The sequence below is a fragment of the Lycium barbarum genome, chromosome 1, assembly GCF_019175385.1.
Source record: "Lycium barbarum isolate Lr01 chromosome 1, ASM1917538v2, whole genome shotgun sequence".
In the NCBI taxonomy this organism is placed as follows: Eukaryota; Viridiplantae; Streptophyta; class Magnoliopsida; order Solanales; family Solanaceae; genus Lycium; species Lycium barbarum.
This window is the reverse complement of record NC_083337.1, coordinates 146112599-146129214: the sequence shown is the minus strand read 5'-3', so window position 1 is coordinate 146129214 and position 16616 is coordinate 146112599. Positions and strand designations below refer to the sequence as shown.

Below are 16616 nucleotides of genomic sequence, written 5' to 3'. Positions count from 1 at the left end.
TCTAGCTTTGCATGTACACTATACTTGATCTCCCCCTTTCTTCCTCTCTTGGTCTTTTGCTGGTTCCTTTTAGAGTTTGAATTCTTTTTTCTTTTCTTTTTTTGTCGGTTTTCCGCCTATGATTTATTCTTTTAGATGTTTTCTACTACGAGGGATAGAGGATGGGGACGTTGAAAATTGATATCACAGCTTCTGTCTGTACTTTTATCAGTGGAACTAAGCTATAAGCGTTCGTGGTAGTTTTCCTCCTATCGGATGAGTCTTTTTCTTGTAAAAGATAGATCCCCTCAGGAATAAATTCCTCTTTGATACAAGCATGTATTTTACATCATATTGAGTAACCTTATTCAACAGACTTCCTATTCCTCAATTTCTTCAGAACACAGGGCATTTATGAGTTTTGTTCTTTGGCTTAAGCCTTTAAAGCGTCTATAAGTAACTATTATTATGACAGCCTTACTTCCTCCTGTCTATGCACTTGCCATTTCCTTCTTAAGGAATGTCTGGAAAAAAAAGGTTAAACTTCAACAGGAGAGTAGAAGATTACATTAAGATAAATGATATGTTATTTCAGAGTTCAATTAACTACTCCTAATTGACAAAAATACAGTAGAATATTTATTTAAGTGTGTCCACATATGTCAAATTCTAAACTTTTTTAACTTTTTAAGTTTTCATTTATAAATAGCGAAACGATGGTATGCTACTGCTTATTTCCATATGTTTTTCTAATTTGGAATCAGAATGTCTTTGGAAATATCTTTTGGGAAAAGAATAAAATCTTGGCTAGATTACTGGGTATTCAAAAGACTCAAGACGAAGTATTTTTCTCACTCTCTCTTTTTGTTGGAAAAAGAATTGGAAATAGAACTGTAGAATTTGTTAAAAGATGATGAAATATTTTGGCATCATATCTCTACTCTTTTTGTAGGAGAGAAAAGCTTAGAATTTATGTAGTAAGGAAGATAGTTGAAGTTGGATTGATAATCCTAATGATATTAGAGGTTTTATTAATGAGATTTTACACGATAAATCACTTCTCTAAGAGTATTACCATAAATGATAGTACTTTTTGTTTATTTCTAAAATGACAAATCTTTTTACGAATTTAGCATATCTTAACTCTTAATGACTCACGGATAAAGAAAGACCACTAATTAAGGAATTCGTTTAAATCCTTATTAATATATTATTTTCTCTTTTATCACTTGAGAATTGGAGAGTATAATTACACTCAATTACATGCTGATCAAGTAACTACATGGCCTAGACAAACATGTCAAAACTGTGTAATTACACCCAAATTTAATTACAAGGTGACTTTCCAAACCGGCCCTAAGAGATTCTTAACTCTTTAAGACATAAGAAAGAAAAGACCGATGGTATGATTATCAAAGTTGATTTATATTTCATAAAGTTTATGATATGGCCTCTTCGAATTCCTTTAGAGAACTCTTGTTGATTATAATTTCCCTCCTTCTACCATCAATCTTATTATGAGTTGTGTTACAATAAGTTGTTCTTCTATCATTTAGAGCAGTGAGACATTACCCACTTCTATAAGGGTAGAGAACTAAGGCGAGGTCATCCTTTATCACTTTATATGTTTGTTTTGTATATGCGAAAAAGTTGTTAAACAATTTGACTATGATTTTTTTTATATTTTTAAGCTGAGCAAGTGTTTTTTCTTTGTGAAATGTAGTTATTGTTATAAGCACGTCCAATTAGTTAGGTACATTGTCTTTAAACCATTCATAGAATGTACACTTCATTTATATTTTTACATTATATTTTTACATAAAAGACCAAGTGCTAATAAAAATAAAGGCCATAATGAACTACTTAAGCATGAATTCAATTAAACAAAAGCATGAAATTTATTAAAAAAATCTTAATCATGGTCACGAACACATTTTGAGCGCTACAAGGAATTAAATAAGAAGATAACAAATATTATTCTCAATTTACAAAATTTGAATGTGTTCCCTGATTATTCAATGTAAATTTAATATATTGTGCCATATAACCTAAGGGTCGGTTGCGGGTTTCCAAAAAAAAAAAAAAAAACCTAACTAATTACTTGTATAAAAAAAGTTAGCTCGTAAGTTGCAAATTTCATATATTTCTATTATTTAAAAATAAAACCTAATTTTAAATGTTATATTTGCTACAGTAGCCAAATCCTTCAAAGTCATGTCTCCTTATTAAATCACAACTTTAATTTAAAATCTCTAGTTCATATGCTTACATGGATTAGGGTTATTAAAAAAAATTAATCAAAACAGGTAAAGGTTTGGACATCGACCCAATATTTTCATGCACTAAAAGTATCATAAAATTTTGTTATGCTATAAAATACAGACAACAAAGTAGCTTATTATATTAGGGAGTATATGAGCATGAAACTCACTTAAATATGCTCCTAACTCGATAGAGAGATTCATCATTTTTTTTCCTAATAGTATACTTATTCCAATCTAAGGAAAATTAACATTAAAATAAATGTGCTAATCAATCCACCACTCATTTAAAATCTAGAAAAAAAGAAGAAGATATAAATACCCTTCTAAATCCATTATGTAATAATTGTCAATGATCCACTAGTCATCCTACAGATGACATATGCTGATCGAGTTTCTGTGTAACTTCTACAAAATACTATTCTCATTTGACAATAACTTTTTGATATGTATGCGATGGTAAATACAAGGACACTACAATTCTTTAAGACAAGGTAGAAATTTTAAGTCGTGAAATATTTATAATTATAGCCAATTCTGCTCATATTAACGTTTAAATTGCGATGCTGAAATGTCAAAATTATGGAAATAATCAAAGTGAATATTTGACATATTAGAGAAATTATTGTCGTTGGAACATTACTGTCATGTTGAGTTTTACGGTCAACATAATATAAATAATATATACTATACAATAATGCATAGTGGCAAAACAAAAAATGATTTTAACCAACTTGGAAAAACTGATACCAACTTCAAACTATAACAAGATCAAAGTAAAAAGCAATACTACTAAAGAAACGTTTCTTTCTCCCAACTGGTTAAACTTTGATAGTTCATCATCATACATTCAGACAATATTCAATCATTTTGACCTAGACAAATAGATCATGATCATTCACATAAACTTTTACTTTGTTATTTCATGTATAATTATTTATTAAAGCTTTATTCTAAAAATATTTAAATTTTTTTACTACACCTGTATACTATATGATTCGGCATCCGAGAAACTAGTCATATAGAAAATAGCAGTAATACTACCTCTCTCCCAATTTATATGACGTAGTTCGAATTTTGAGAGTCAAGCTTTTTTTATTTTGGTTGTACATCTGGACATACAATCTTTAAGGTTTTAAAAAAATAATTTATGTATTTAGAAACTAAATAAAAAGTACTATAAGTCACAAGAATTAACAATATAAAATATTTAAATACATACAAATAAATTGCGCTCAAAGATTCTCTTATTTGACGCTTGAAATCTGAATTAACTCGTATAGATTGGGATGGAGGGAGTATTAAAAAAATAAAAAATACTTAACCATGTACGTAATACAATTCGATTATTTTAAGGTTGATCTGCGTGTAAACATCGAAATTTTGTGGGACTCTACAAGTTGAGCCCAATATGTGTTAGGATTTTTTGGAGACTACTCTACCCTAAACCATAGATTAAGTCTATATAAAGGACACATATTCACTTGAAGAGGTATCTCAGATATCCCATAAACCGTGGGTATTCAAGAAGAGGTCAATATGTGGCCGGATATTGCTTGACAATCAAATACTTCAAGAAGATCTACAATATCCTTTCATCGAGATCAAATACATCCCAAGAAAGCCCACATATCCAAATCCAAATCATCATACGTTCGAGAAATAAGCTACTAACGGCTCTCGAATTACGGAGAAATATTAGGAGAGAAGAATCATGGGAGTAAACAGATCTTGTACCCACAATATTCATTAATAAATTCTCCGTTTCTTCATATTTTGTTTGTGGTTGTAATTTATTTCCGCATATCAAAATTTGTTGCAAACAAATTGGCACGCCCAGTGGGACAATCTCTACCTCTCATCTCAACTTTTCAATCATCAGAGTTTAACAACATCGAGATGACTTCAGAGAAGATTAACTCCAAATCAGTTTCCTCTAAGGTTGCTAGCTCCAAGTTCTCTACTAATGTGGAAAGCATCCTCGACATTACCTTTGGTAGCATTGGACCAGTTACGAGGAGCAAAGCAAGCATGTTGGGACAACAAGCACTCCAAGTCTCATCCGTAACAACTCCTGTTTTTGGATCTTCATCTCCTAAAGGAGCGAGATCCTCTACTGATGCATCGGAGGAAGGAAGCAGCATTGCTGAAAAGATTAAGAAGACTCTAGCCCTACTTGATCTCTCTGGATCCAAGAACTCTGCTATGAAGGAAGATGATGATACTTCAAGTGACGGATCCTCTCCACTCACACCACATGAAGTAGGCCAGTCAAAGATCAACTTATGCAATAATCCATGCTATTCTCCAACATCCCCAACAATCATGCAAGCAATGGTAACCAACGCTTCGTCAATGGAGGAGACACTGGCAAATTTGGCAAAGGTGATTGATGGCTTGGCCAAGCATGTGCAAAATCAAGACGCTCGGATTGAGAAGTTGATGGACAAGATGGATGGATTAATGGAAGGAGAATCCAGTCACGCACCTGGGAAGGGTCCAGAAGTACAAGAGACTGAACCTCATGCAAAACAAGTACCACCTACTAAGGAAATTCCTGTTTCTTCTGAAGGGATGATTCCGCTTGACCGACTAAAGGAGTTCATCGAAGGGACTATCAAGGATAAGTACGAAGTTGCTGCCAAGTCTTCGTTTACTTATGGGAAGCCGTACACTACAAGAATCGATAGCTTCAAGATGCCCGCCGGTTATCAACCTCCCAAATTTCAACAATTTGAAGGCAAGGGAAATCTAAAGCAACATGTTGCACATGTTGTTGAAACATGTAACAACGCTGGGACCTATGGAGACTATTTCGTCAAACAGTTCGTCCGCTCCCTCAAAGGAAATGCCTTCGACTGGTACACTGATCTTGAGCCTAATTCTATCAATAGTTGGGAGCAACTCGAGCAGGAGTTCCTCAACCGCTTTTATAGCACAAGGCGTACCGTGAGCATGGTTGAGCTTACAAGAACTCGCCAGAGGAAGGGCGAACCAGTTATCGATTTCATCAACCGATGGAGAAATGCGAGTCTAAACTGCAAAGATAGGCTCAGCGAAGCTTCTGCGATAGAGATGTGTATCCAAGGAATGCATTGGGGGCTTCACTACATATTGTAAGGAATTAAGCCAAGGTCTTTTGAAGAACTAGCTACTCGTGCTCATGACATGGAGTTGAGCATGTCTTCCACTAGGAATGAAGTAATGCCTGTTTATGACCCTCGCAAAGGAAAGGACAAGCAGGAACCCAAGAAATGGAGCAAGTTCGTCCCCAAGAGTGATAATAAAGAATCCATGAACATCAACGCCTCCCCTGTAAAGTTTACTACGAAGGTGAGCAAGAAGCAGAGTATGAAATCAACTTCCTTCCAAGACAACAAAAGCCGAAAGTCTACCTTAAAGGAGATGCAAGAAAGAGAATACCCCTTCCTAGATTCTGATGTCCCTGAAATTTTTGATGAACTACTTGAGCTGAAGCTCATTGAGTTACCAGAGATGAAGCGGCCCAATGAAGCTGGAAGAACAAACGACCCGAACTATTGTAAGTATCATCGACTTGTGGGTCACCCTCTTGAGAAGTGCTTTGTCTTCAAGGACAAAGTTATGCAGTTGGCTAATGAAAACAAGATTCTACTTGATGATGAGAAGGCAAGTTCGAATCAAGTCTCTATCACCTTTGGCTCTTTCGATCCGGTCCAGATATACAGCTTTGAAGAACATGAGGGAGGACCATTGGAGGAATATAGAACCCAATTTGATGAAGCCAATGATGAAGGTTAGTGTTACACCTCGGAAAATCTTCCGTTGGTACGCCAGTGAATGAACTAGTGAAAATACGAGTAACGGGTTAATGATGACTTAAGGGCATTTGGGGGAAGAGTTATAACGTCCCTTAGATTTCTAATGAAGTATTAAACAAGTGCTAAGAAGGTTCCATGAGGATTGGAGATCAAACGAAGCAATGAGAACAAGTTCAGTGGACTGATGAGTTATACGGCTCATTATACGGACCGTATAATGGACCGGAAACCCATCACAGAAAAGGTTGCTCACTGGTGGGATTTTACGGTCAGTTATACGGACCGTATAAATTTATACGGCCCGTATAATGAACCGTAAAATGGTCACAGTGAAGGGTGAAGGAAAGGCACATTTTATGGTCAATTATACGGACCGTATAATGATTATGCGGACCGTATAATGGACCGTAAAATGGTCACAGTGAAGGGTGAAGGAAAGGCACATTTTATGGTCAATTATACAGACCGTATAATGATTATACGGACCGTATAATGGACCGTATAATGAACCCGACAGATCAGTGATGGGTTATTAAATATGGGACCAAGTTCATGAAATCATTTTCACATCTCATCCTTCTCTCTAAAACATCTCTCTACATTTATTACACAAGTTTTCACTGATTATAAGTCATCAACAACATAAATCAAGTGAATCAAGAGTAAGGAAACCCATTAAAGACCATTCAAGTCAAGAAATCCAAATGGAGGAAAACTAGGGTTTTTGCTCAAGTGGAGTATTATCAACTAAGGCTTGCTCCTACAACATCTAAGGTAAGATTCATGATATTTATATGTTGTTTAAGGTATTTGAGAGTTAAAATACTTGGATTGTAGAAGAGTATAGCAAAATGGGTCATGACGGATGAATAGTGACGTTTTGAGAAATAGTTTGAATTGAATCATGATTGTTGTTGTGTTGTGACATGAATGGGTTATAAATGACATTGAGATCATGAAATAGACATTGTATGTGAACGGACGAAATCATGTGTTATGGTCTTGAAAGTGGATAATTGAAAGAGAATTGAGAATACGGGTAATGTAGATGATTAAAGGATATTGTTATGATATAGTGAATGTATTGTTAACGTTTGGTAGTTGGAATACGATATGGAGGAATGTCGTATAAATAAAGGAGATGCTGTCCGATTTTCTCTAACTTTAGTCATATATGCTAGCTATCGATTCTAATGATAGTATGACCTTAATGAAGGTAGAAACGCTAGCATCGGAGGGTACGTGCAAGTGTAGAATAGTTCAACGAAAAGGTATGTAAGGCTAACCCTTCTTTCATAAGGCATGGTTCTTTGGCCAATCATTTATCCTTCTACGAGCTCATGATGTGCTCATATGATTCGATTCTCAAAAGCTACTGAACCTATGATCTTTGATGTGTACTACGATTGTACCACGTTCCTCATATGACGAGTAATCCTATAATATAGACGTAACGATAATGATGATGATAATAATAATGATGAGAGTAAAATGATGCTAGGGATGCTTATGAGCTATTATATGTATGTGTGCCTATGAAGGGCTATAATGAAACCCCGAGCTTATAATGCCGGGTAGAATATATGTATATGGATGTATATAAAGTATGTATATGATTACGTAACGCGCGCACACCTCTGCAGATGGTACGGATAACCCTGATGCCTTGGTAGGGCCAGGTAGATATAACCTTGAGCCTTGGTTGGCCAAGTATGTATGAAACACTGAACCTTCATGGTCGGGCACGCTATGTATGTATGTATATATGTGTATATGCTATGTATATGACATCATTAAGAGTACGAATATGTTATGTATATGAGATGTAAATGATTATGAGGGTAATTAAGTATGGATATGGATGTATGTATGCGGATACGCAATAGAAACGGAATGTCCCTATGGAAAGCAAGTAAGTGCCATGATGATAATATTATTGTCTTCCCTCCTAAGCTACTTCATATGTTGTCTATTATGCTTCTATATCGATGTTGATCATGCTTTCCATACTCAGTACATTCTTCTTACTGACGTCCTTTTATTTGTGGACGCTGCGTCATGCTCGCAGGTGCACAGGGGGACATGCTTGATCCATAGCTGCTTATTCAGAGATTACATAGCAGAGCTCCATTTCCTTCGGAGCCATAGCTTTTGGGTACTTATTCTTTTGTGTATATAAAAATGGGCATAGTGGGGTCCTGTCCCGCTCATGTGTTATGTTATACTCTTCCTAGAGGCTCGTAGTCACGTGTGTATAATTAGATGTGTCCGGCCTTGTCGGCCTATATTTTGTATATCTTTTGATAGCCTCGTTGGCTTATGTACATTTGATATGGCATAGATGTTAATGATGATTTAAAGATGTTATCGTCCAATGGGACTAGCGTGATTGACGAAAAGAAATGTACGCTAAATTATGTGGCTCACCTAGATGTAAGTATAAAGTGAGTTAAGGGGTGCCCGGGTGGGCTAGCACCGGGCGCTCGTCGCGGCCCTCTAGACGGGTCGTGACAGTTGGATTCTGGTGACTAGGCGGAGACGCTGTAAAACAAGTCCACGAAAAGAATCATCTAAACAACCAACAAGGAAAAGGATGGTTAGAAGACCAAGGAAGCAGAAATCAATTGAGCGTCCGAGGAAAGCAAAAGTGGAGAAGAACTACCACCAAGAACCACGATGTCCTGTGACTTTGGGGGAATTCCTACCAAGCTGGTTCCATAATAAGACCGCTCGAGACAACATTGAGGCATCATGCTTCAATACTGATAAAGAGGAAGCAAATGATGAAAATCTATCAACATCGTCTCTGTCATCATCTGAAAAGCCTGTTGAATCTTCTTCGAAAGAGGTACACACATGTGATACAAGAATCACATTCACAGACGACGATCTTATACTTGGTGAAACACTACATAATAGCCCATTATAAATGGTGGGTTATGCCCTCGAGAAGAGGATAAACAGATTGATAGATGATGGATCTGGTGTTAACATTCTTCCTATTCGTACAATGAAGGAACTTGGCATCACAACTGAAGAACTTTCTGAAAGCCGCTTGATGATACAAGGATTCAATCAAGGGGGGCAACGAGCCATAGGTGCTATCAAAGTAGATATCACCATCGAAGATTTGCGATCAATTGCATGGATGCATGTCATCGACGCAAAGACTTCGTATAATATGTTGCTTGGCAGGCCATGGATACACGAGAACAAAGTTGTCCCATCCTCCTACTATCCGTGTTTGAAGTATCTCGAAGGCAGTGTCGAAAAGAAGATAGTTGCTGATGATAAGCCATTTACTGAAGCAGAGTCACACTTCGTCGATGCGAAGTTCTACTTGAAGAACTACACGGTGAGAGAAGTAAAAGTCGATGACATCGCAACGACCAAGAGTGATAAGATCGCAACTGAAAGAGCTGATGAGACTATTGGAAAAGTTGAAGTTGGTGCTGAGGTGTCGCACTCCAGTCCCAACAAAGGGAACACCGTGTCTTTGAAGAAGAAGAAGACAACTCCCGTGCTCTGCTATGTTCCAAAGTTGAAGAAAAATGAAGGTCAACCATCTGAAGCTCAAGAAAATATGCTAGGGGGGCTAACTCTTCCCATCAGACGAATTGATGCGATAAATTTGTCCTCAAAGTTACTTGGAGACTTCGTGGCTCAGAATCCGCCACAAACTATGGCACTCCCTACAAAGCGTACAAATGAAGGCTTTGATCCAAATGCTTACAATTTATTTGTCAAGGCTGGGTACAACCCCAACGAGCCGTCAAAGTTAGGGAAACTTCCATCAGGAGCTAGCATGATGCAATCACGTGAAGGTTTGGGATACAAACAACCTCCGCCAGTTCGCATATCCATAAGAAGGGCAAGTATCAACTACATCACTGTGGAAGATGAGTCTGTTGCTTCCAACAAAAGGCCTTCAGTGTTTGATCGTCTTGGAAAGTGGGCCACAAAAGCTTCTGTATTTGAGAGATTAGGGCCGTTAAAACTGAAGAAGAAAAGGAAGAACAAGTTCCACAGAGATTATCAAAGCGTGAAAAGGCTTGCTTTGCCTGGAACCCAGAGGGATATACAAAGTTTGATTCCTTCTAGAATGAGACGACAAACAAAGCTTGTGGTTTTATGTGGGGAGGTGCTAAAAGCAAAGTCTCACACTGTAGTGTATACCAAGAAGCGTGATAAAGATGAGGAGAGTGTAGGTTCTTCATATCATATTACTGCACAAAGTGATCAAGATACTTCATTTCAGATAGAGGTTGCCGAGAAGTTGGAGGACATCTCCTCGTGTTACCACATATCTTTCAATGATGGCGATTCTCGAGAGGATGAAGATGCCAGAGATGCTCCTCCAGAACTTGAAGAATGGGTGAAGACCACAGTAGACTCTTTGAAAGAAGTTAATCTTGGTACTGATGAAGACCCAAGGCCCACCTACCTAAGTGCTTCTCTAACAGGTGATGAAGAAGACACTTACACGGAAATACTCAAAGAATATATGGATGTTTTTGCTTGGAGTTATAAAGAGATGCCTGGATTAGATCCCAAAGTAGCAGTCCATCATCTGGCGGTCAAGAATGGTGCCCGTCCTGTTAAGAAGGCCCAAAGGCATTTCAGACCAGATTTGGTTCCTTCAATCGAAAATGAAGTCAACAAACTCATTGAAGTTGGCTTTATTCGTGAAGTTAAATATCCTACATGGATTTCGAGTATCGTTCCCGTAAAAAAGAAGACTGGCCCAATTCGAGTTTGTGTTGACTTCAGGGATCTTAACAACGCATGCCCTAAAGATGATTTCCCGCTTCCCATCCCAGAATTGATGATTGATGCTACCACTGGTTACGAGGTGATGTTTTTCATGGATGGTTCATCCGGCTATAACCAAATTCGCATGACACTAAAAGATGAAGAGCTTACTGCATTTCGTACACCCAAGGGTATTTACTGTTACAAAGTGATGCCTTTCGGTTTGAAAAATGCTGGTGCCACATATCAAAGGGCTATGCAGAATATCTTTGTTGATTTGCTCCACAAAAATGTTGAATGTTATGTGGATGACTTGGTGGTAAAATCAAGAAAGAGGAGCGGCCACTTGCAAGACCTGAGAATGGTGTTCGATAGGGCTGGGCATAAAATACCGAAAATCGAATTACCGAACCGAACCGGCTATTTCGGTAATTCGGTTCGGTATTCGGTACTGAAATATAAAATTCGGTATTTCGGTTTCGGTATTTACAATTATACCGTTCGGTATTCGGTAAATACCGAATACCGAAATTAAATTACCAATACTAATATACTATACGTCTGTAGGGCCTAAAAGAGTAAAGGGCCAAAAGGCCCATTGTAAAAATATTTTAAGTCCAACCCAAATCTGTAAAATTCAAGTGTAATCCCTAAGAGTCTTAAGACCCTAACACTTCAGTACTTCACCAGTCACCACCTTCATCTCATTTCCCTTTCTATTCATCCAAATCCTAATTCCTAACCGAGTAAATAACTTGGACATCCAAAGCCTGTGATTTCTCCATCTTAATTTCTGATTGTGCTCCATCTTCGTACCTCCTCCTCCTCCTTCTTCTTCTTCTTCTTCTTCTTCTTCTTCTTCTTCCGTGAGGTGACTGCTGAATTTTTGTTATCCGCTGTTCTCTGTCTACTTACTTGGGTCCTTTCTTGATTTGTTCTTTTTTATCTTGTGGTTCATGTTGGGAGCTTGGGCCTTGGGGTATTCATCTATTCAATTCGTTTTCTTTTTGTATTTCATATATTGTTCATGCTGATGTGGGAAGGGCATCGGGGAATATGGGTGTAGTCACACACAAAAGGGAAAATTTAAGTTGTTTTGGTTTTTTTTGTTTAAGTTGAACTTGGTATGTTTTATTGTTTTTCAGTTTTTGTATTTTATTTTCATATTTTTTTACTTAGTTTAATTGTTGACATATTTTAAATTCTTTTTAGATATGGCTGATAGCTCAAAAGATTCCCTCATTCTTGATTTGTAATCGCAAGATGCCTCAGGTATGAGGCTCTGAATTTTCATTTGATTATTCCACATTATTTCCACCAGTACTTTTAACTTTTGATAATGCCAACTGTTGCATCTTAACCTGCTTCTTCCCCTTGTTAGTTTGCCATTTGTGTAAGTCTTTAACATTGCTAAAATAGGAGAGGCAGTGTATGAATGAAGAATAGACAATGGACAAGAGATGTATGCCTCCGGTGTAATTATGATAAGGTTTTAAACATTACTTTCAATCCTAGGTGCTAACTTGATGTTTTTGCTTTTATATTCTGCATTTTCACTGAGATACCAATACTTTTATGGTGAGGTTTATGATAAATTAGTGTCTGAAACGTATGTCATTGAGCTGCTGATGCGACAAAAAATAGAGAAGGTGCAGGGCATTGCACATCCAGTAAGGAACATGAATCACTTGGGCTCAGTTTATTATACTTTCTGGATGAAGCTCTACTCTGAAAAAAAATGAGCTGTTGTAAGTCTGTGTAGATCAAACTTATAAATTGAGGTAACTCAAACTCAAAAGGTTACTGGTGGAAATAGTGCTATGCCTGATTTTGGTTCTTTATGTACGAAAACATTGTTAAGTTGCAATAGAGATGCTCTATGTTTCTGAAGGTGATCATAATTTTTTTATGTTAGTGAAATCTTGGTGAGTTAGTCATTGTAGAGGCTGGCTAATTTATTTGTATGCTTCAATATTAATATTACCGAGACAAAAAAAAGGACCAGTTCCTATATAGTTAAAATTGGTATTGCATTTAAGATGAAAATAAATTATCATATACTCTTGCGAAACAATTTTCCTTTTTACCATGCGTGCTTCTGCCACCCTCATGAAAAATAATCTGGTTGTTACTATGGCAATTACCAAAGGATAACACATTCTCTTTTATCTACTTAATTTGTGCAGGGTGAAGTTGAGTGGTGTAAAACGTGGTCCAGAATTATCCATGGCAGACAAGTAAGTCTACAGAACACGCGTGAAATCCTGTTGATATTTATGAATATGGGTTGATTGATGTACTTATTTTTTTTAAAAAAGGATATGTGTTGATATATCTACTTTTATTTACCAGCCATACATACGTGTATATGCTGCCTTCTAAGCTCTACACAATGAAAGGTTTGAGTTGAAAATGTAAAGATAAAAATTTCGTTAACTGTATAATCCTTAAGGATCATAACACGACAGTGTAGAAACCATGTGTGCATCGTTTGTTTTCCAAGTTGTGCCACCATATTAGGAAGCAAGATCCTTTGACTGTGGAGATTAAGCTAAATATACATACACTTGCTAACCGAATATGGTATTACCGAATACCGTACCGAACCGAAGTTTGATTTACCGATTACCGAATTACAGAACTGAAGTTTGAAAGTTCGGTATTTGGTATATACTTTGAATTACCGATTACCGAATTACCGAACCCGAACTTTGAAAATACCGAACCGAATACCGAACGCCCAGCCCTAGTGTTCGAGCGACTTCGGAGATATCAACTTCGAATGAATCCATTGAAATGTGCCTTTGGAGTTACTTCTGGAAAATTCCTTGGTTTCATTGTTCGACATCGAGGAATCGAAATTGATCAATCCAAAGTTGATGCGATTTTGAAAATGCCCGAGCCTCGAAATATTCATGAGTTAAAAAGTCTACAAGGGAAGCTAGTTTATATTAGAAGATTCATTTCGAATTTAGCTGGGAGGTGCAAACCATTCAGTCGTCTCATGAAGAAGAGCGCCCCTTTCAAGTGGGACGAAGCATGTACTAATGCCTTCGAGAATATCAAGTCATATTTAATGAAGCCTCCAGTTCTAGTAGCCCCTGTACCTGGAAAACCATTGATACTGTACATTTCAGCACAAGAAAGGTCGGTTGGAGCGTTGTTGGCCCAAGAGAATAGCGAAGGGAAAGAAAATTCTCTTTACTACTTGAGCAGAATGATGACACCTAATGAGCTGAATTACACGCCAATTGAAAAGTTGTGTTTGGCGCTAGTCTTCTCGATTCAAAAGCTGAAGCACTATTTTCAAGCTCATAGTGTTAACCTCATTTCCAGAGCAAATCCCATCAAGTTTGTGATGTCAAAACCAGTCCTTAGTGATCGACTAGCAAGGTGGTACCTCCAGTTTCAACAATTTGAGATTACATACATCCCTCAAAAGGTTGTAAAAGGACAGGCATTGGCAGACTTCCTAGCAGATCACCCGAAACCTGATGACTGGGAGCTAACTGATGAACTTCCCGACGAAGATGCAATGGTTGTTGAAATTCAATCTCCGTGGAAAATGTACTTTGATGGTGCTGCACAACGTGATGGAGCTGGTGCTGGTGTGGTGTTTGTTACTCCGCAGGGAGAAGTTCTACCATACTCCTTTACTTTGACACAACGTTGCTCCAACAACGTCGCTGAATATCAAGCACTAATACTTGGACTTGAAATGGCCGTCGACATGAAGCAGTTGCAGTTGCAAGTCTTTGGTGACTCTCAGTTGGTGATCAATCAACTCTTGGGAAGCTACGAAGTCAAGAAGCCCGAATTACTCCCCTTTCATGGTTATGCTCAGAAGTTGATAGTATGGCTTGGTGATGTGACTCTTCAGCACGTTCCAAGGAAGGAAAATAAGAAAGCTGATGCTTTAGTTGCTCTAGCTTCAACACTAACTCTGCCAGATCAAACTCAAGTGACTATCTGCCAAAAATGGGTAGTACCTCCACCAAATGAGGACGAAGGCGCGGAATGTGAGCTTGAGCATCTCGTAGCTGTTTCTGAAGCTGCAAAGGAAGACTGGCGACAATCCATCATTGATTACCTAAGTTATGGGATACTGCCAGAAGACTCAAAAAGAAGAACTGAGATTCGTCGTCGTGCACCTCGATTCTTTTACTACAAGGATACCTTATATAAAGATCTTTTGAGGGGATACTCTTGCGATGTTTGGGGGAGGATGAAGCAGTCCAAGCTTTGCAAGAAGCACATTCAGGAGTTTGTGGATCACATCAATCTGTACCAAAGCTCCACTTCTACATAAAAAGGATGGGATATTATTGGCCAACGATGGTGAAAGATTGCTTAGACTATGCTCGAAGATGCAAGGCTTGTCAGTTTCATGCGAATTTTATACATCAGCCGCCCGAAACATTACACCCGACCATCGCATCTTGGCCATTTGACGCTTGGGGGTTAGATGTCGTTGGTCCGTTGCCGAAATCTTCTAGTGGACACTTGTACATCTTGGCTGCAACTGATTACTTCTCAAAATGGGCCGAAGTTGTTGCTCTTAAAGAAGTGAAGAAGGAGAATGTTGCGAACTTCATCCGAGTAAACATCATCTACCTCTTCGGCATTCCTCGTTACATAATAACGGACAATGGCAAGCCATTTGATAACAAATTGATGAACAAGATTTGTGATCTCTTCGACTTCAAGCAGCGTAAATCTTCTATGTATCATGCTGCCGCCAACGGTCTAGCTGAAGCGTTCAATAAGACTTTGTGTAACTTGTTGAAGAAGGTTGTCTCCAAGTCCAAACGAGATTGGCATGAACGAATGGAAGAAGCTTTGTGGGCATATAGGACGACTTACCGCACACCAACGCAAGCAACCCCATATTCGCTTGCTTATGGAGTTGAAGCAGTCCTACCACTTGAGCGCCAAATACCTTCTTTACGACTTGCTATTCAAGAAGGGCTCACCGAAGAGGAAAATGCTCGATTGCGTCTTGCAGAGTTAGAAGCACTTGATGAGAAAAGGTTGGAGGCTCAACAAAATCTTGAATGTTATCAAGCCCGTCTATCTCGTGCCTTCAACAAAAAGGTTCGCTTGAGGTCCTTCCAATTGGGAGATCAAGTCCTTGTAGTAAGAAGACCCATCATCGTTTCCCATAAGTCTGGGGGAAAATTCACCTTAAAATGGGATGGACCATATATCGTACAAGAAGCATATTCAAGTGGCGCTTACAAGCTTGTTGATGCGGATGGCCTGAGGATCGGTCCTATCAACGCAAAGTTCTTGAAGAAGTACTATCCTTAAAATAAGATGATGCTCCTTAAGGCACGAGCATAAACTGCATGTAACTCCTAGCCCGCAAGAGTATAAACTGTGCACGACCCAAGAAAATGTCCGCTAGGTTGAAAATCTCGCAAGAGGCGGCCTAGGAAAAAGTTAGGACACAAAAAAAAAACTCATTTTTCTGAACTACGGTATGACTTGATCCTCTTCACCGAGGTACGTAGGCGCTTAGAGTTTTATTCTAAGTTCAGTCGCATAAGTAAAAAAAAAAAATGCATCCCCCTATGCGTTGTTCAAAACGAAGTTCGCCTGACCAGGCGCATGCAGATCGTACATACAAGCATCCTTTTGCTTCAATTTGGACTTTCACTAAATATCAGTGGTCCAATGAAGGCAAATCTCCACGACAAATGGGTTTCTCCAATGGAATGACTGTAATCTCTTAGCAAGTGGTTAAATCAAGGAGTTAAAGTCTGCAAAGCCATTGGTCTCCAAATTGAAGGCCTCAAATCCGGCAACTCTTTGAGTTGAAGTC

At 38.1% G+C, this 16616-nt stretch overlaps 1 protein-coding gene across 1 annotated transcript; it reads left to right on the top strand.

Annotated features, from left to right (window-relative positions):
• The first annotated feature begins 13574 nt into the window (after positions 1-13574).
• On the top strand, positions 13575-15101 carry LOC132615840 (uncharacterized). Its single transcript, XM_060330441.1, has one exon. It carries the CDS (start codon positions 13575-13577, stop codon positions 15099-15101), a length of 1527 nt encoding a protein of 508 aa, XP_060186424.1.
• The last annotated feature ends 1515 nt before the right edge of the window (positions 15102-16616 follow it).

Bases quoted from the DNA above. Each gene is read 5' to 3' on its own strand.
- LOC132615840 (XM_060330441.1), top strand. From the start codon at position 13,575: ATGAATCCATTGAAATGTGCCTTTGGAGTTACTTCTGGAAAATTCCTT.